General features: G+C 41.2%; 2 protein-coding genes across 5 annotated transcripts; one reads left to right on the top strand and one right to left on the bottom strand.

Moving 5' to 3' along the window:
- The first annotated feature begins 1,520 nt into the window (after positions 1-1,520).
- LOC135676055 (uncharacterized) lies at positions 1,521-8,313 on the top strand. 4 transcript variants are annotated; one of them, XM_065186838.1, is made up of 3 exons: positions 1,521-1,751; positions 3,345-3,405; positions 6,555-8,313. In XM_065186838.1, exon 3 carries the CDS (start codon positions 6,613-6,615, stop codon positions 8,023-8,025), a length of 1,413 nt encoding a protein of 470 aa, XP_065042910.1. In that variant the 5' UTR covers positions 1,521-1,751; positions 3,345-3,405; positions 6,555-6,612; the 3' UTR covers positions 8,026-8,313. The 4 variants fall into 4 exon arrangements, with proteins under 4 accessions (XP_065042910.1, XP_065042909.1, XP_065042911.1 ...); XM_065186837.1 differs by having other exon boundaries at positions 3,333-3,405; XM_065186839.1 differs by lacking the exons at positions 1,521-1,751; positions 3,345-3,405 and adding an exon at positions 5,442-6,380 and having other exon boundaries at positions 6,608-8,313.
- Positions 8,314-9,831: 1,518 nt separating this feature from the next.
- LOC103987416 (uncharacterized) lies at positions 9,832-19,015 on the bottom strand. The gene is made up of 14 exons (XM_009405710.3): positions 18,684-19,015; positions 17,290-17,380; positions 17,078-17,162; positions 16,798-16,882; positions 15,818-15,887; positions 14,872-14,941; positions 13,142-13,187; positions 12,812-13,061; positions 12,482-12,687; positions 12,311-12,385; positions 11,383-11,452; positions 11,191-11,271; positions 10,229-10,308; positions 9,832-10,155 (listed from the first exon to the last, which is right to left on the bottom strand). Exons 1-14 carry the CDS (start codon positions 18,815-18,817, stop codon positions 10,077-10,079), a joined length of 1,422 nt encoding a protein of 473 aa, XP_009403985.1. The 5' UTR covers positions 18,818-19,015; the 3' UTR covers positions 9,832-10,076.
- Between the last annotated feature and the right edge of the window lie 736 nt (positions 19,016-19,751).

The raw sequence follows: 19,751 nt of genomic DNA, 5'->3' as shown, positions 1-19,751 counted from the left end.
ACTAAGAGTCATGAAGATTGAGAAACAAATCTCCATCATTGCCGACCTCCATGCTTGAAGGAGGGTCAGGTTCATGTCGATAATGATTGATCTACTATCGAGGAGGGCACCTCTTGTCGAGACGTGGATGTCAAACACTCCTTTCCCATTTGCCATACTTTAAATTTCTCTTGTAAGAGTCCTCGAAGCATACCTTCAAGGGGGACAAATGATATGGATAACATTGTCAATTAATCGTCATCCAACACGTGACCTTAGCACGGTATTAAACTGAAATAAGAAGATAAAAGGTCATCATCTACTTATCTATCCACGTAGATAAGAGTTTAAGACAAACAATTATATGATGCCCCTCTCTTATCACCCGTTGGATAAAAGATAAATGAAAGATTATTAGAGACGATTAGATTCTACATCTTAAATATTTCATATAATATTTTACTTTTTTATGACTAAGTAAAAAAACTCATATTCAATACAATAAAATGATATCACTTTTTTTTATTACTTATATTAACACTCATCCATTTTGGAATATTAACTTAAATGTTAGAAGAATCTAAGTTCAAAAAATATCTCTCATTTATGTTCTTTATTACATTACTACTGAAAAATCATAATTGGAGACAATATGAGAAGAAACAAAGAAACATGACAGTGACATTGTTGCAAAGGATATGGAAAGCAAAGATCCTGACAAATTGATGTCTACAAAATAAATCTACATTTATAACAGGCGTATATGCACACACCACCCTTTTCTTTTCCAGGAGTGACAATCGAGGGACAGAATTGAGGCAACCCATGTGACCAGTTATTGTCATATTACGTGGGGTTGACATTATTGTCATTACTTTAAAGGTTTTATGCAAGCATCGAACAACCCTTCTTCCTTTGTTCAATATATTTTTACTGTAAATATTCGAAATTTAAATGATGCATATGTAAATAACATCGATGATTCTGTCATCCTCTTAGAATATTATATTTATTTGTTATTTTTTTTAATTATTCTAATCAAGGTTCGTCGTACCGTATCGTACCGACGTTTCGATCCGAGCTCGGTACGGTACGACATTGGTGTACCAGACAGTACATCAGGGGCGTATCGAATAATTTTATATTCTTTTCATACTATAGCAGTGCTACAGTAAAATACTGTAGCACTGTAGCGATACTGGACGGTCCGCGTACCGGTAATCTGTCAGACCGGTACGTACCACCCAATCCGGGCGGTACGTTTCGGTATGGTAGACCTTGATTTTAACATATTTTATTTCGTACTCTTTATTTTTTATTTTTTGTTTTTTCTAACAGCTCTCAGGCTTGATATCTGATTCAAGTAATATCGACATTCGCATCCGTTCCAAATCGGATTCGGATCCATGTTAATCCCACTCAGTTTGCGCCAAACTGTGGGCATATCACTTAGTAGGAGAGATAAGAGATATTAGCGATAAGCCCGGCCCAAGATATTACGAAAGAACCGTTTTTATATGCCGCGCGCGTCTCTGTTTCGTGGGTTTCTCGTTCCGTATTCACCATTGAGCGAGCGAGAGTAAGAGGAGGGTTTTCGCCGGAGTTGGGCGGCCGTCGAAGGAGGAAGAGGAGGATCTGCTGGAGAGGATCCGGCGGTGAGGATTCCGCTCATGCGCCACCTCTGCAACGGCGTCTGCCGTCTCTCCGCCGTTCCTTCTCCTTCCCGTAACGACCGCCGGCCGCTGCATTAATTCACCCTCCCCCGTCTACAGGTATCGCTCTTTCTCCCCCTCTCATGGTCAGCGTTTTAGTTATCCTTCGCTCTTGTGGTGCTTGATCTGAGATTTGAGATCTTGCGGCCCAACAACCATGGTTTCTGTATACGGTTGGGAATGGTGTCGGTGACTTGATTTCTGAAACTTAGGGTTACACCCTCGGTTCTTTCGATCGCTCTGGGAAGGAGATACGCACTGAATAAGTAATTGCGTATGAACTTAGAACGGAGAACGGAGAATCTTGAAATCTGTCATGATTTGTCACGATCGCGAGATGTTACTAAATGCATGGAAAGTTTTGAATGTGCAAGTGTTTGTATCGAGAGAGATGGTGGCGTGATCTTCTTTTGGATTTATAATCGGAGAACTCACTCACTGATGCATTTGTCTCGACTGATGCCTTTTTCATGTTACCAATCGTGGACTGCATCTGAATAGGCTGATTATATTCTGGTTTCTAACAACATCACAAAGCATGTATCATCACCAAAGAACTGGCGATCAATGACTTTGAGTACGTGGTATTAGCTTGGGGTTATCAACATGAACAGGGAAATGAATTGCTGAAAACTTTCGTTCATGTGAGATGGTGTGACATTGTGGACAATCTTGAGTAACATCAGATTAAGTCCTTTGCAGGTTGTTGTGTTGTCCTTTTCTGCCAAGTAACATATTCTTTAAGGTCGAGTTGTCTGCTGGTACTCTTGGGTTAGAGTTAGACCGCAAATCTAAAAGCCACAGAGTTGCATCAAGCTCTAGTTTGTGAATTTTCCTAATTGTAAGTTTGCACTCCGCTATGACAGTAGTCTTGAACTAAATGCTTATTTTGGAAATTAGAATAGATATTTCATTTCAAATCAATCTAAATCATATGCTAGCTGAGGTAGTAATTTTTCCTGTTGTCTCTTTCTCTTATTCGCAAAGGAGCAGATGTTAGTTACTTATTGACGTACTGCATTCTGGGTTTAATTGACTGGTGCCTTTTCGATGTATGGGCAGAGCATGAGATTCTAACATCATTTAAATTGTAATCATCCTTGACTTCCTTTTTCACATAAGGCCTGCCTATTATAGCTGATAGCAATAGATTTGTTTATTTTTCTTGGCTTTTTATATATGTACTCCTCTAGCTTGGTAATTAGTGTAGTGCTTGTCTATTACAACGCCGGATAGGCTAATCTTCTATGTACCTAAACGTGCCACTTGGCTGTAGAAATTGTCTCTTCAAGGGAGAAGGACACTTTTTAATTAGTAATGTAAATAATAATCTTGTATCAATTGGGAATCGAAACTAGTTTATCTAGTCAAAAGTACAGAATATTAAAACTGAAATTCCAATATTGTGTTCTGTGCACATGTATCAAGTCGCTCGTGCTTAGATCTTCGGTGTTTATCGAGGATATTGAAGGAACATATGACTTTAACCATAGAAAACAATTGCCAACTGAAGCCCTTAAGCATCATGGTTTATGAGAATATTTCAACATGTTTTAACAATATGATTTTGTGAAAATACTCTTCATGCTCCTTAGCTATTATTCAATATTTCAAAGTCAGATGTTTGAAACAATGTTTTAGGTTCAATTGCAGGCATGATGATGATGTAACCTCAATCTCTCTCAATCAGGAAAGACGATGGTCTCTTTATCAGGTAATGAGCTCATGGATCTTTTGAATCTTTTCCTCATATGAATTAATTTACTTGGTAATATCATTTTAATTTCTTAGGTTTTACGTGCTTGTTCCCTATATTCACTATTGTTCAGTCGTTAAGTACTATATATGAAGTTCAAATTTAGGTTGCATGGTCATTTACAACTTGATTCTAGAGAATGATAATCAAACATATCATAAATACTACATACATGCTACCTTTATTAGTTGATATGAGAAATATTCGTCTGGAGCTCAACACATGATAGCCACATCATTGGTAAATATGATGGAATCCGAAAAGAAAATATTCTCTCGGACGATGAAGACATAGGATGGGATCATGATTCCTTGTGTGGATCGGGATCTAATTAAGTCAAGCTAACCAGTTCAACCATCAATGTTACATTATAACATTAGTCGCATTTGTGAATAAAAAGAGCAAACCCTTAACTCGCCATTCATAATGAATACTGTGCATTTTTGTTTGTGGCTTGTTGGTATATTTGGGAGAGCAAGGGAGACTGACCGGATAGAAGTTGTAGGGTTCTAGCATATTGTAGACATGATACTGGTCCATTTGAAGCAGCAATCGAATGCGTTTAGCCTGTTTAGTTTGTGTTTTTTGGTTGGACATAATGGCCCGAGCAACTTCTATGTGCCCAAATATTTACTACAGAGCATGCTACGGCGAGCTGGGGGTCAAATTTAGAGGGAGCCTTTTGCTTACTAGATGTGGTGCTTGTCATGTGCCCATTTGGATCTAATGCTGTGTGTTAGCAGTTCAGAGTGGGTGTTGGTTTAGGAATTTGGGATGCTGATGGGTCAGCTTCTGAGGTCCAACAATAGAGCCATCCATTATTTGACCGAGTGTGCTGAATCGAGCACGTGAACTTGCAATTCTCTATCATACACCTGCTAACTATACCAGAGGTACGAAGGTGTGAAGGCCAAGTAACCATCGCTACCTTAGTTTTGGTACATGGTTGATTGATTGCCAGGAAACATCACCCAGGGTGCTCGAGATTCATATGCACTAGGTTGGTAGCAAATGCCAATCCAACCACGTAAATAGTCTTTAATAACGAAGGCCATATGTAACACAACATGTCCCTCCGTTCTTATCCACGTACGAGCTAAGAAGTATATCTGCCTGAAGCACTTGCTCGCCAGTTGTTTCTAGCCGGAGCGTACAAGCCACTACCCCCTTCCTGCAGCCTGGTCCACTTAACGAATACCTCCACGGTACTCCGTCGTTCTGATTGGTAGAATAGGTCAATGAAACCAGCGAGTGGCTTAACATTACGCTGAATTCTGCTGTCTTTAGCATGTCCTTGGTTTCCAACAAGGATGCTTCCGGACCACGTTCCTCTCATTTTGAGACCCGTGGCAATGGTGATTAATCTTCATTCTCTGTCTTAAAGTAACTAAAAGTAAAGAGTCAATTTAGAATTTCCACCTGCGAAGCTATCTCATGATGAAACAACATATAATTAATAGAGTTCACAGTTTTCGTAATATTATTGTGTTATACTGTACGGATGAGACTACATCATCTGGAATAGTTTTGTCTGCAATTATTATCATTGTCGTCTTGCGAGTACAAGTGTCATCTGATCGAGTCGGGCCATTCCATCCGGAAGCTATGCTGGATGCTTTCTACCTTTCTTTTTCTTAATCTTTTTCGGGATGTCGTGCATGGATGGTTCCCAAGTCCCACCATGCATCATCCATCCGGTTAAAAGCGGGTAAACAGTGACACCCTATGCTCCTCTAAATAATTATGGAGGAAAATAAAAAAGCGTACAACAACATTATTGCTCAAGTCACCAAGGCCGAAGCATGACCACATCAGAGAATGCATGTCTCATCCCTTTGCTCTTTATCACCAACATTATTTCCCATTTATCTACTGAACGAATCATCCTCGCCGGTGGCAAGCCAAAGAGAGGGGAAGAAAAAAAAAAAGAAAAGGCTATATACATAGCGACAAATTTGTCCCCTCGCTCATCCCCTTGACGTGGCTCGACATGGTACGTCGACTCCACTTGAAGGGAATGTGACAGACGATATAACCTCGGGGAATGTAGCATTCCAATAGTTTATTCATGTATGCATGGCTGGTATCCAAATACGTCATTTTTGTTCCAAAGTGTGGCATCTGTTTGATGGTAGTGTCTGCGGCTTGGATAGGGAGTGACCAAAGCTGAGAAGTTGGGGTGCGAAAAAGCAGCCATGGATGTGTTATTCTCATGGTAAGATGGCGGACAGAGAAATAAAAAGGAAGTTGCAAATGCCTGCCTCTCCCTTTCCTTGCCTTTTAGATACTTTTTTCTACATAAACGACAACCAAGTTGAGGAGAGAATATAGGCCGTGGATGAGCCTAGATAGAATGGGTGGCGTCGGGAGTCAGTCTCATTACCTCTGTTGTGACTTCAAAAGAATGCAGAATAATTTTTATCAGAACAGCTAAGATGAGCGGGAGGCCGATATTCGCTGGTGCATAGGATCGATCAAACAGTGAGTGACTTCACCGCTGGTGAATGGTTGTTGTACCAATGACCTGTGAAAACAAACTAATAGTATGCTTATTATGTTGTACCAGTGACTTGATTGAAACAGTCAAACCTAGTGATACAGTCCCTAAGACAATAAAAAGTTATTCCAGACAGTGGAGAATAAAACATAAAGGAGAGTGATATATAGGTAAATACTACTTGGGGTAGGAAAAGCAAAAAAAGGATCGTGTTATTGTGGACTGGTGGTGGAGTGCCCTGACCTGAGCAAGGCTGAAAGCTTCCCTTTCTCACCTACAAATACCACCCCCTCATCCCTCACTTCTAAGCAGCGTTGCCTGCTGCCTACCTCTTCCGAGGAGCACAAGCCAATCTATCCCATCCCTCCCCGACTCTTCTGCCATCTCTGCCTCCCAAACCAATCAAGGAAGGCACTGCTTGTCATTCTTGTTTAAGGTATTTAAATTTTCCTTAGTCTCAACCCGATTGCCCATGTTTTTGACTGCTAACATCGGTACACTCGACTTCCTCATCTCTCCCCGGGCCCCTGTTCTCCCCCTCTTGCTACCGCCCGTGGGACTCTCCCATCCTTTTTTGGGTGCTTATTGCTTTTGCCTTTTTTGTCCACAGTGACACACGAACTAAACAAACCTCACTGCTGCTTCCGTACTCTCTGTCCTAAGGGACGATGTCGGTAGCTGTCATGCGAAGCTCGTCCGCAACCTTCCACTTGGCCCAGCGCAGCTGGCCGGCGCCAGCGGAGCGATACAGGAGCGAAGAGGGCCGTCCTATGGTACAGGAGGAGAGCGACGATGAGCTGCCCGGCCAATTTGACATATGGAGTGCGATCCAGTCGCAGAAGGCGGCCGCCGCGGCCGTTCCGGGCACTTACCTTCATCCCCTTATGAGGCGGTCTTCGAGTTTGTTGAGCCGGGAGAGCCTCGAGTTGTGCACGGAGAGCCTCGGGTCGGAGACCGGCTCCGGCGACTTCTCCTCCTTCGTGGATGACCTCGACTACTGCTGTCCGCCCAAGTTCGACGATGAAGAGAAGGAAGAGGAAATGAAATATGTCCGTGAGGCGCACGCTACGGCAATAGTAACAGGAGGAGACGAGGTGAGAGTGGTGGAGCGAGAAAGGCGTCCCCGGGGCAAGGAACTGATGTCGGTGAACTACCATTGCTCCACTGGCAGGCCGAGGTCGTTCCCGCCACCGCTTCCGTCGATCTCTCGACGCAACGGGCCGTGCCTCCACATGCGGCCTCACCGCTGCGATGGGCGCCTCGTAGTCGAAGCCGTCCCCGTCACTTGTCGGAACTACCTTCGCGCCCAGCGCGTGGACGGCCGCCTCTTCCTCTCTTTCGTCGACCTCGGCTTCGGAGGCGAGCCTGGTGACGAGTCTGATGCCGCTGACTGTGCTGCTGAGACTACGCCACCACAAAAACAAGATAACGTCGAACAAGAAAAAGAAGATCTTGAAGGAAGCGAAGCGATGGGAATAACACGACTAGAAGCAAAGGAAGCGGAAGAATCAGAACAGAACTGCTACGGAGAAGAGGAAGAAGAATCAGACGAAAAGAACTGTTACGACGAGGAGGAGGAAGAAGAGGAAGTGGAGGTCGTTGACAGGGGAACCGTCGTCGAGGTGACGGTCAGCACGCAGCCCCAGCAGCAGAGCGGCGCCCTGAAAGTGCACCGGTCTTCGCTCGTCATCAACAAGTTCGTCGGTGGCACGCCGCTGAGTGGCATGACCGATGGCGACCAGAACAATCACAACCGCACGGTTGCCTCGGCTCTGGCAGCTAGGTGGACATCACCGACGACCACGGCGGCTAGGCGGCTGTCACCGACAACCACCACCGCAGCAGCTGCGGTGGCGGCGGCTTCTGCGCTCGGGGTCAACATAGAGAGCTACAATGGCCACGGTTATGGTGGGCCATGGACGACGCCGCTCGGCGACCGCGACCCTGCGCTCGACAACAAGCTGCTGTTCACTTCGAAGCGGCGGAACCGCGGAGAGTTGCTGCATAACATGAGGAGGTGCAGCCAGCTCCGGAGGCCATTGTTCATATGGGAACCCTGTTGCATTGCCACTTCCTCTTGAGACCTTACATAGCTTCCGCGGGTCACCACAGCCTCACATGGATCCATCTTATCCCTCGGTTGCCCTCGTCTTCTACTGCTACCACCACCGCGACTACTAAGCTACTAATTATCACCATCCCATGTCGAAAAAGCCTCACTGTTTGGTTATCTCTCGGTACTGTGGGTTCTTCTTCTCTCTTGGGTTTTTCGAACCACCATGTCCTCTTTTTCCAACCAGTGATTAGATTTGATACTGTAATGGGAGATTTGAGATCATCATAATAGAATTGCTTTTGGTGCTTTTCCCTCTTTGGTCTTGGAATCAGATCGGTATCTTTGAAGGGTTACAAGAACTTTTGGCAGAGCATAGCCAGATCTCTTTCCTAGGCCTGCTCAATTATGCAGCCGACAGGTGTTGTCTTCTAGCGTGACAAATCATTGGAGAGTTGATGTCAATCAATGCCAATCATAATAACAATCACTCTTATATATCGTGTTTTTGGGTTGCGAGTCCACGTGAAAGTGGCCATGCACACATCACAGGTGCCTTGAGATTCGGGCACGGTCTTGACGAATGCTGCTGACGGCTGCTCGATGGTTTGTTTCGGATGGTTTTGGGTACCTACGCTGTATTCAACCCGTTTAAAGTGGGATTAACGTAGTGTTCGTTGATCGAATCTGATCTAACTGTTGATTTTATTGCCAAAATATTTCTCGATCAACATGTTGTGAATCCAACATCCAAATTATTCTCTCCCGCCCGACAATTATTATTGTTATCGTCGTATAAATATAGTTTGAAAGAGATGGAAGGAATAGAATGATGGCGTGAAGTCGAAGCGACTTGTCTGTTTAGCATACTTAGGACAGGACATAGTTGCAAGAGAGGGACACTTGGAGGTTGACCTACTAGTAATAGTAGGTTGGTGGAGGAAGAAACAACAAGAGGTGATGGAATCCAATTGCAGTAACAGCAAAAGGCAAAAGGAAAAGTAGGCATCCACCAAGGGGAAGAAAGATTAGGAACCTGATGCCTCTTTCCCCTGTCAATCATCCTTGTATCACCTAAATTCTACTGCTGCTAAATTCTCAAACTTTGATGCCAGCTTTTCTAGCTATGCTCTTTGCCCCCCCGTAGTGGTCAAAATGGACATGACGCATTCAGAAATCTTAGTGCCAATATATATATTATATATACCAATGCAGAGGGAGATCACCAGTAGACACAGAATCTGGTCTAGTTTTATAGGCCTCACATCTTGTCCAAGCTTGCTTGCTACTGTATCACACCTCTCTCTTTCTCTGTGCTGTTGTCTTTGTCTGCGCTGAGTCATGGGAAAGTGAAACACCACTTGATCACTGATATTTTTGTAAATTCACTTGTGCAACTGCAAATGCAATTGTAAGATTATAGGGGAGAAGTTTGATACTTGATGACTATTATTATTCCAGAGGGCATTCACCAATCTTTGTGCACTATCGAAGACTTTGAACTAGGGTCGCCTCTAGAAAATAACAAGCAGTCTCAAAATCATCTCAATACTTCTAAATGATCCCACTTTCTTGTCTCAAAATCTCGTAACTTCTAAATAATTCCTATGCGATCTTTGGGACTGGAAATGGATTTTTTTTAAGCTACAATAACTTTTCATGTCGTAGATTTAATTGATGATGTTCATTCGTAGGTTCAGATTTAGGATCATACCTGATCTAAAAATACGAATCAAATTCAAAATATGCGAACACGAATCAAATTCAAAATATGCGATTGGTCTGGGGTCGCTTTGGCCTATGATTATCACTTAATTTTTTTCACTTTCTCAAATGTTAAAACGCTATTCAATTAGAATGAAATTTTTATGTACAGAGTTCCCAATCATTTTTTGATTTGGTCACATACAACTCACCACCGAACCTAATCGGAAGACTTTTCTGTGAATTTAGATATATTTACCACCATGCCAAATGGGGTTGAAGCACTCGAGTAGCTCTATCTTTTTGTACATCAGTCTATGGACACAATTTCCTGAGGAATTTTGGATGATAATGTATTTCTGATCTGGGAGAGCTTTAAACATCATATACAGGCATCCGCTCCTCGATGGGGACGCGACATATTGGGCACTTCTTGCACCTCTCTGAGCAGGACCTATACACAATTGAAGTTCAAGGATCAAAAAGCAGAAAGTACACACGACTGTACAATTAAGACACATATTTACTTGCAAAGGATCCGGTGCCGACATGGAAGAAGAACCACACATATTTCTGCCTCGTAGCAAATCCTACAGAGCACCTTCTCCTGAAAATGACAGTGAGCAAATCCAGACACAAATTTCAGAAATCCAGTACAGAAGAGTCGTCGTAAGCAGAAATAGACAAGTCATCAAGCAGCCAGATAAGGCGACCCTGGGGCTCGAGCACCTTCAACTGGGTGCAGCACGCTTTGCTCGAGCACCTTCTCCTGAACCTGATAATGCTTTGTTTAATTAAATTATATGACTGATCACCACCACTTCCCTCATGTGCAAGATTGACCCTGAACTTCCACCTCGGGTAACCTAACACTAGTGACATCAAACTACTTTCTCCTTTGTTGTCTTATCTGATTGCTGAGCCTCCCCAATAACTCCCCACCCCTTGCCAAACCTCATACCCTCGTCGAGCCTCTACGACCACGACAACCATCCTCTCTCGACTCCTCCCTCTCATTATCCCCTATTTGCCCTATTCTTTTAGAAAAATTGATCCTGACATTGTCATTTCCTGCTACATTATGTACTAGTTTTCATGAGAAAGTGGGAGCATGATGCACCAACTAGAATTTTTAATATCAAAGCAGTACCTCAATTTTCTAAAATTGCCTAATGAATTTAATGCTAATTAGAAATGTTGTATCGGTATCTTCCATGGACACTTCTCAACATTGAATTAACCACAGTAACAAACTAGACAAGATGAACTAGACATCAAGCATGAACTACATCAAACAAACTAGACATCAACCATAATGCATGTCAACCTTGAAAAAAAAAAAACAAAATCATGACAACAAAGTAGCAAAAAAATAAAAAAAAAATTAAAACAAAAGAGGAAAAAAAGCAGTAGTAAGGACAGTGTTATCAAGAAAAATATTGTAGCTGGCTATACACAATAAAAGACTAGATAAGGTTAGAAGCAATACATTCTGAAGCCTTTCGTATTCTTGCTGGCTATACTTTGTTATTTCAGATTGTTCTCCCAAAGCTGCTTGCAGTCTCCAAACCTGCAAAGGTTATATTATGTTATGAATTTGGTATTTAGTAGCTGCAACTCTAAGAGTGTTGCCAGAAACATGTGAAATTCATACAAGCAACAAAAAAGAAATTTAGTGCACCTCCTCAGCAAGATCCTTCTTTGCCATTTTTTTCACAACCTCAGGTGGATACCCAACAAAGGTGTTATACCTGCAGATGACACTAGATGGTCAGTAGATAGATGCTAGTCATGCTAACTAGTTAACGCCATCAAGGCACTGTTTCTGATCCCTGAGGCTCAGTAAAACTTTACTTGGATAAATCAAAGATCCAAATTACATTTTGGATGTTCAAAACTGATAGCCAAGAGGCTTAAAAGAAGCTAATGCAGTCCATGAAGGCACGGCCTCTTTTATCTTGAAGAAGCCTGTTGACATTCCCTTTAATTTTTGTAAAGTGGATATTATGAACAAACTTGTGAATTTTAATTTTGAGAAAACTTGTGAATTTCCCGAACATTAATGATTTATCCAAGTTTAGAAACAGTTGCTTCTATCAAAGACTAAGACAGCTGCTTGCAACTATTACCAAAAATATTCCACTGCTAGGATGAACAAGAAGTTTTCATCTGGAATCAAATAAGACAATCAGGTCTTTTCTTCTGAAATTCTAGAATATTTCAAATTCTGAAATACTATGGTACAGGAAAAAAGAAGATTAACATTCAAATTCTTCAGTGCTCCTAGTCTTCAAAAAACATATATTCTTCAAAAACATTATGACAAAAACATTTGAGGTTGCAATTCCACCCAAACACCCTAAAACCTCCATTTAGTTTGGACAAAACCTTCTTGGACAAAACATGCTCATTTCCTTGTTGTTGTTGTTGGGAGTTACAGCTTTTTTGTTGTTGTTGTATCCATTCATATTGCAGTTCACTATTGCAGAAATCAAGCCAATACTGTTCAACAATTTAGTTATAATTGGTTTTGAGTAAGCATTAAAGTCAAATTCCTCAATACACCAGTTAGAAACAATTTATAAGTATCTAGATGATGTGAGCAATACCCAGTGGCTTCAGCATGAAACAAGCGAGCTTGCTCTTCTTTGCTTCCCTCGTCAATTGACCACCAACCCAGTAATCTGCATTAGTTAAAATAATTATCACAATGATACAACAAAAAAGCTGTTATTCTTATTTACATATCATAATCACAAGGTAGACACATAAAACAGTACCTTGAACCATGATGTAGGAACGCAAAGAAATCATGAGCTCTGGATGAAATTCTGAGATATCTACTATCAACTGTACCATTATGTACTAAAAGAACAAGCTTCTCCACCAGTCTTGAAACAGCATATAAGACACCAGCACCTTGCAATAGAAATAATGGCAAGAAAAGTGCTAAAATTGGAATATGTCGAGCACCAGGTGGTGTTCCCTGAAATATCAGACAATTACTGACATCTCAGAATGAGCATCAAGTAGATCTATGTAATAAACATATTCAGTTATTTAATAAACAATTTTCATAAAGCAAAATTTTCTACAAGTATCCAACATACCTCCAAATGCATACATAGCAGAACCTGGAAAACTACTAGAGGAACTTTCATTATATGGCCTCCTATGTCTTGCAGAGAGCAAAGCCTATCCTGATCATGGTCCTCCATAGAAGAGAGCAGAAGGCTACTGTTCCAATCACGGTATCTAATCATAGTGGAGGATGAACAAGGTTCTTCATGATAAGGCCGTCTATGGATCATTGGATTAGACCACTTAGTACAAACAAGAAAAGCAAAACACTCCGCAATCCTGCAAATGGTAGATGACATCAAAAGAGAAAATGGACAAATTGGAAAGACAAATAATGTGCAGGAAAAAATGTGCGCTACCCAAAATTTATGAACAGATCCCACCATCCAAGAGCATCAACATCACCTGCATCATATCAAAAAAGACCACAAGAGGGTTTTATGAGGCAAATGATCATTACATGGTCGAAAGCAGTATCATAGTTGTCTTTTGCATGTGAGTAACTGTTAGCTGAATTATTTTGACTTCTAGTACTCAGTAAAATTAATCCACCTATCCGATTTATAATACTGAGAGACACTTGATACACAAATATCAATTTCAGAGCAAATAAAGATAACAAACTCCTGTATACTGATAATAAATTAATCACATTTTTGTCCTGGATATTTCCTGATTCTATTCTGATCCTGTCCACTGACTATGAGAATTAAGTGGCACTCAAACATGGATCAGAATGGCAACAAATTGTCACCGATAGCAGTTTGGTGGTGTGTATACATGCCATGTTAAAAAAAAAAACAGAGTGACATGATCATGCCATCCATTCTAGGAAAAACACTTAGCTTAAGTTTGTCCAAATTATCCCAAGAAGGCAAAAGGGTACTGTTTCATTAAACTTGACAATCCTATTTTCATATTACAAAAATCCAATCCATTTTTGTTGTCATTGCATATGTTGCAATCTACTAGACCTAGTAATAAAGAGTGAGAGAATGGACATTAACCATCCATAATCAATCCTCACGAAATGTTGCCTATATTTAAGTAACTATGTACAGTTGACTGTACCCGAGCATGTTCCGATTAACTCTGCATAAAAAAATCTCCAGCTCATAAGAAGACTGATCCACCACATCAAGGGTATCAGACCTGTTCCAGTCCATGACTGGACAGGTGAGGGTCTGGTCCTGGTCCATGGCTGGACCAGTGCAGGTCTGGTCTGTGCCAGCACCAATAAATAATACAAAGAAGGGAGTAGGGGTGAAGGACAAAAAGAAGAAGAGAGGAGGTAAGGAAGGGGTGGCAAAGGCAGAGAAGAAGAAGGGGAAGGAGGAGGAGATGACTGAGGAGAAGGAGAGGAGTACTGGATGGACTAACAAGCCGAGGTGATAGGTGGCAACATCTAGCAGGCGGTGGCAGATGACACGTGAAGAGGGACCATGCGCGCATGCAAGAGAGAGAGAGAGAGAGAGAGAGAGAGAGAGAGAGAGAGAGTATCAGGGTTTTTAATTAGGGATAAAAATAATAAAAACACTAGGCTCAACGAGCTGTGAGCTCTGTACCACGTGGACCATTCAAATTGACTGGTTCATGTTCTGCTTGGTCCATGTTCCGTTTCAAACCCGAATTGGTATGCACTATCCATTTCGTAGGCCAATTGTTAGACCACAGTGCACATAGTCAAGGCTGACTAGGACAGAGGCCAATATTAATATGCTAAATTCTTTTGTTTATTTTATTTATTATGCAAAAGTGATTTGGTGAAGTAACAAATGGATTTAATCTATTAATTACTAAGGATGATATTTTCTAATTTATCCAAGAAAGGACAATAGGCATATAGATTTAACTAGTCAGGATGACATTCTTTAACTAATTCAGAAGGTAATAGAAAATAGGCATCGGTTTAACTAGTCTTTTGTTCTTCATAAAATGTGTAAAACAAGAAAAAATGGACTTGTTGGTGCTTCAAACAAAAGTTTATAGTGAAAGTATGAATGACAAAAGGGCATGTTGTTAAAATGCAGAAGTTCTAGTAATTGCATGAGATAAAGCTTAAAAAAATCATTATGAAGATGAATTATACCGCATAGCTTAAGAAGGGTGAATATTGTAGCAGCCATGAGAAACACCATTGAGATCGCAACCCAGAAGTGCTAAAAAGAAAAGAGCCATAATTTTAGTATAAAGAACTAGAAAGTAAACAGAACAAGAGAATTAAATGCAACATATGATTTGCATCTTACTATATGTAATGAGAATGGGCGACCATGGACTACGAAATGTGGGAGTTACATACATGTAGTAGAGTGGACCACATGTGGATACCTAAGGTATTTGCATGCCAATTCATGTAACCCCTAGGAAAGGAATGACATAGAGTTCATAGGACTGTCAGCATACGCATACCAACTTATGGAGGTGACATATTCTGGAACTGAAACATTTTAGATGGATATTAAACCTTGGGAATTAAACAAATTCTGGGACTGAAAGGTGTCTCCATGTATAAAGTTGAAAGGGCTTGACAGAATTGTCGGCCAGCCACTAGAGACAGAACAAAACGCCTTTATCAGCAATTGCTTTCGTATTATCATGTAGGGTCAGACATGCTCAATGAGCATCTAAAGAACATCCAAACAATTTGTTGTAAACTTCCAATTCATGAGAAAAGTACCTATGTGGCAAAAGGAGCGAAAAAAATGAACAGGTATCATGAAATGTTCTAATAAACTTTCTGCAATCTGAATGCCAATCTTTTAATGCTCTGGTCCCACAAGCTTCACAGGAAGTTGGAATAAAGATGACACCAAGATCTTAAAAGAAAGCAAAACAACAGAAACCAATTTGCAAATAGTATCACTGAAATCCTAAGTAGGTTGTCAGATTAACTCCAAGGGAGAGCTACAAATCAAAAAGTCAAAGGAAAACTATAAGTACTGACCAAGAGGAGGAACTAGAAGAGCTAGTGAGATTAGATGTGGTAGTGCTGGAAATGAAAATATGTTGAGCACCAATTCAAGTGAACTCACAGGAAGCGTTTCCCATATAGCTTCATCACTCATGCTTTCTTCATCTCCTGGCATTAAAGCTCTACACATTCTGAAATTGTAAAATGATAGTGTCAGAACCATAAGAAGTCGATCAAATCACTATAATTAATATCGTCTTTAAATATTTATTCAAACCTTGGGCTTAGAGAAGAAGAAAAAAAATGTGTCAAATTTATTGCAATTTCTGAGATACCAAGATGTTGTTGCTGCATTATTTAATTGTTTTGATATATACCCTTAAATGTGGAACATGTGGGGACTACAGCTTCAAAAATGCATTCAGAGGCTCTAGATGCATTACCAACTAGCCTTGACAAAGCATGACTCCCTTTCAAAACAATTATTCTTTCAAAATCAGCCTTGGAAGCAGCATATCCTAATATGGAGGTCGATACTTTCACTAAAATTGGAAACGTAAGCCTCTTTTGACTTAGCAAAATCGATTTCAGACAATTTTTGCTATTGTCAACATATTTTAGGCAATAAGGATGAGAAATTCGTTGAAATGAATTAAACTAGGCTGATGTTGATACAGTTTGGAAAATCCATATTGGAATCAGCTAATATAACAAACCATGCTTATAAAGCTTGCTTTGTCCTAATCAAAATCCTCAGTTGTGTTTTGTGCCAACTGAGAACCATGTATGAGTTGCTTAAAACTACAAGACTTCCCAACAGATAGAGGTTCCACTGCCTTGCCAAGGGTACTGATATTCTTAAGACTCCTTTCAACCTAGAATCTGGGTGAGCTAGAATACCATAAAAGATTCCACATCAGGTTAACTATTAGTTGTGAAGTCCTTTAAAAGCCGCTAGTTCAGCCAAAATATATAATGTTAGCTTCATATCGTGGTACAGCAACAAGACACAATGTCCCAACTGTTTAAGTATGTATTCCACCATTGTGCTCTACAAAATGGGATAGTTATATACATTAATGGCAAAGTTAAATGAAGTACCTGAAATTGTCCACAAGGATGATTATCTCAAAGGCCAAAAGGGGAAGAAAAACAATCTTCAAGTTGACAGCATGTTCACCATTAACTGTGTAAAAATCCATATACGAAAAATATTAGGTAGAATGCCAAGGAATAGAGAATAGACTTCCACGTTTGCAATGAATCTAATACACATTTGCACAAAAATGGTCTGCTCAGTGTACACCGACAGATTTCCAATGGAATGTAATTGTGGCATAAAAAGTAAGTCAAAGAACTATTATGCAGCCTATTCACTTACCACTTGTGCTATAAAGGTATATACAAAGGAGCAGTTCAAAGGCAATTAGCAAAGGTGTTGCCACAACAGCATGACAGGGTGCCCACTGTGGAAAAATAAGAGCCACTGTCAGCACACGATCACAAAAAATTGATCCATATTAACAGCTACCCACATAATATTAAAAAAGAACAATGACACTTTCTAAAGAAGCATAATTAGTTTAATCATACATGACGATCATGAGGCAATGACGGAGCAGGTAAGGAGAATCTCCCTCGTGCTACAACAGCATGAAATAGCCAAAGAGGGACAAATATTATCCTGCTTCATCAGAAGAGAAATGAGAACAACATAAATAAAATGCTACTCTAAATTTATCTTTTCAAAATTTTCTAATATAGATAACAGGGATCACCAAATTATTAAAAACTGAAACAAAAATATTTTACGAAAGGAGAAGCACTACCACCTCATTATCATCGTCCATGTAATTAATGGAAAAAAGGTCGAATATGTTATGCAGGAGATGCATTGGCAATATCATAATGGACAGTGTTCTTACATGTTCAAGTCATGACAAGCATGATCTTATCAGTGACTTACATGGTTGCTACATGCTCCATCCTAACTGGCATGTTAAACGAATGATCATTTACCATGCATCACACATCAAACCTCAATCACACACATTGGTAATGTCAATTACCAAGAGAATTATATGTTAATATCAACCAACATAATACAGTTTTCTATTCTTGGAAAACTTGCATGCCTAGCAGGTGACCATGTTAAGGTGTAGACATTTTAATATTAGTTTTAGGCACCAAGAAATGGCGTGCATGTACTGAGGTGTGTGTCCCTTCAAAATATGTGCAGCGGTATATAAAAGGAAGCTTTCCAATGTGATAATAGGAACAACATCATTAAACGTAGTTTATAAAGCACATAGAAAAGTTAGATAACAAAGAACATGGGGCTCAAGATGCACATAGACGAGAAACAAATGTGCATAAGGTGGTCAACGATGTAAAATATCCATAGGGTCCTCCCATGGACCAAAAAGGAAAAAAAAACAAAGACCTAACGAAATCGTGGATGTGAAAGGCAGGGCAGAAATGAGTGAAGCAGCAGCAAGAAAAAAGTTAGACCCAACAAGAACAATGGAAAATGACATAGAGCTTAAGTAACTGCAAGCCCACAATTCTAACTGGCTTAAAGAATTACTAAGTTGTTTCTTAGGAAACTTGCGACATTATTCATCAATACACATATCCATAAACAGGCATAGAGATCAAGATCCAGAGAAGAACACAATTAGTCAGCGAAATCCAGATATCAAATCTTGCTGTCCCAAGCGTAGAACATAAACCTACAACGTTTCTTGAAAGCTCGTCTCGGTCCTTCCCACCCATCCCTGATGGTAAAACCCCAATTGGCCAAATCGACCACCTATCCCTAACCATCAGAACCAAGAAATAACATATCCTCGAAAGATTCGTATACTTGGGCAAACAAGTCCGCCCTAAACTCAAGAAATCGAAATAGGCGATCATAACTCAGAAGCATAAGGGAGCGGGAGCAGAAGGAAGGGCATGAGGTGTGGGGAGGTAAAGAAGGGACCGACCACCAAGAGTAGGACGTGCGGCCGTCGATCTTGAGGGCGAGGAAGAGGGTGAAGCAGAAGAGGAGGGCGTGCGCAGCCAGCGCCTGCGCCGCCTTCCCCACTATCCTCCACGACATCGCCCTTTGCCGCTGCATCGCCGCCCCTCCCTCTCTCTCTCTCTCTCTCTCTCGAGCGGGCGCACTCTCTTATGGTCTTGGAACCCGCGGCGCCCTCGGAAACCCCTCTCGCCCAAATCCTCCGGTTTCTTGGTACGGGATTCGTGCGTGAGGGAGGAGACGAGGTGGTGCGAAGAGGAGGATATTTTCTTTCCTTTCTCTCTCTCTCTCTCTCTCTCTTGGTTTCTTTATTCTACTTTATCTTTCTTGGTTAATGTAAGGGCGTTTCGAGGGGAGACCGAGTCACCCCTGAAAAGGTATCAGGGGATCACCTAGAGTTCACGCACCTAATCGATCGATACACACTCACGACCCCCGGCGGAGCCCAAGCAGTGCGAGAACACGTAGTCTCCGACCGACACAGTCGACATGCAACAGGAGAGCCGCACCGTCCGTGCGTACATCTGCTGCGTTCCCTAATCACACCACACCCATCCGACTTGTCCCGTTCGATATGGGTGGGCTTTGCATTTAGATTAGTGCTTGAAACGACCCGACCGACGGACGATGCGCTCCAAGTCCAGTTGGTACTGCATTTGGTAAAATACTATTTCGAGTACGCGTCGGTAGCAGTGTATAATTTATGTGACGATTCTATCCGATGGGAATGTAACCATTCGTTCTGACTCCCGATGGCATCCGACAGAGTGAATCCAAACAGGACTCTGCGAATCAATTATATTAGTAGCAGTACGATGATTATGATTAGACCAAGATTGCTTTTCTTTATCCTGTCCGGTTCATCACTTTAATTGATAGACTTACCACTTCTTTCATGTTCTTAGGCAAAAGCGAATCAACCTTCAATCACAAACCTGGGACAGCATCGGTCCCCGAAAGTACCGTGCCGTCGACCCCCACCGGCATTCATTCGTGCCCGTTCCTTCTCCCAGCACCAACGGCGTTGCATGCC

Source organism: Musa acuminata, chromosome BXJ1-6, assembly GCF_036884655.1.
Source record: "Musa acuminata AAA Group cultivar baxijiao chromosome BXJ1-6, Cavendish_Baxijiao_AAA, whole genome shotgun sequence".
NCBI lineage: Eukaryota > Viridiplantae > Streptophyta > Magnoliopsida > Zingiberales > Musaceae > Musa > Musa acuminata.
This window is presented reverse-complemented; position numbering and strand designations above follow the sequence as displayed.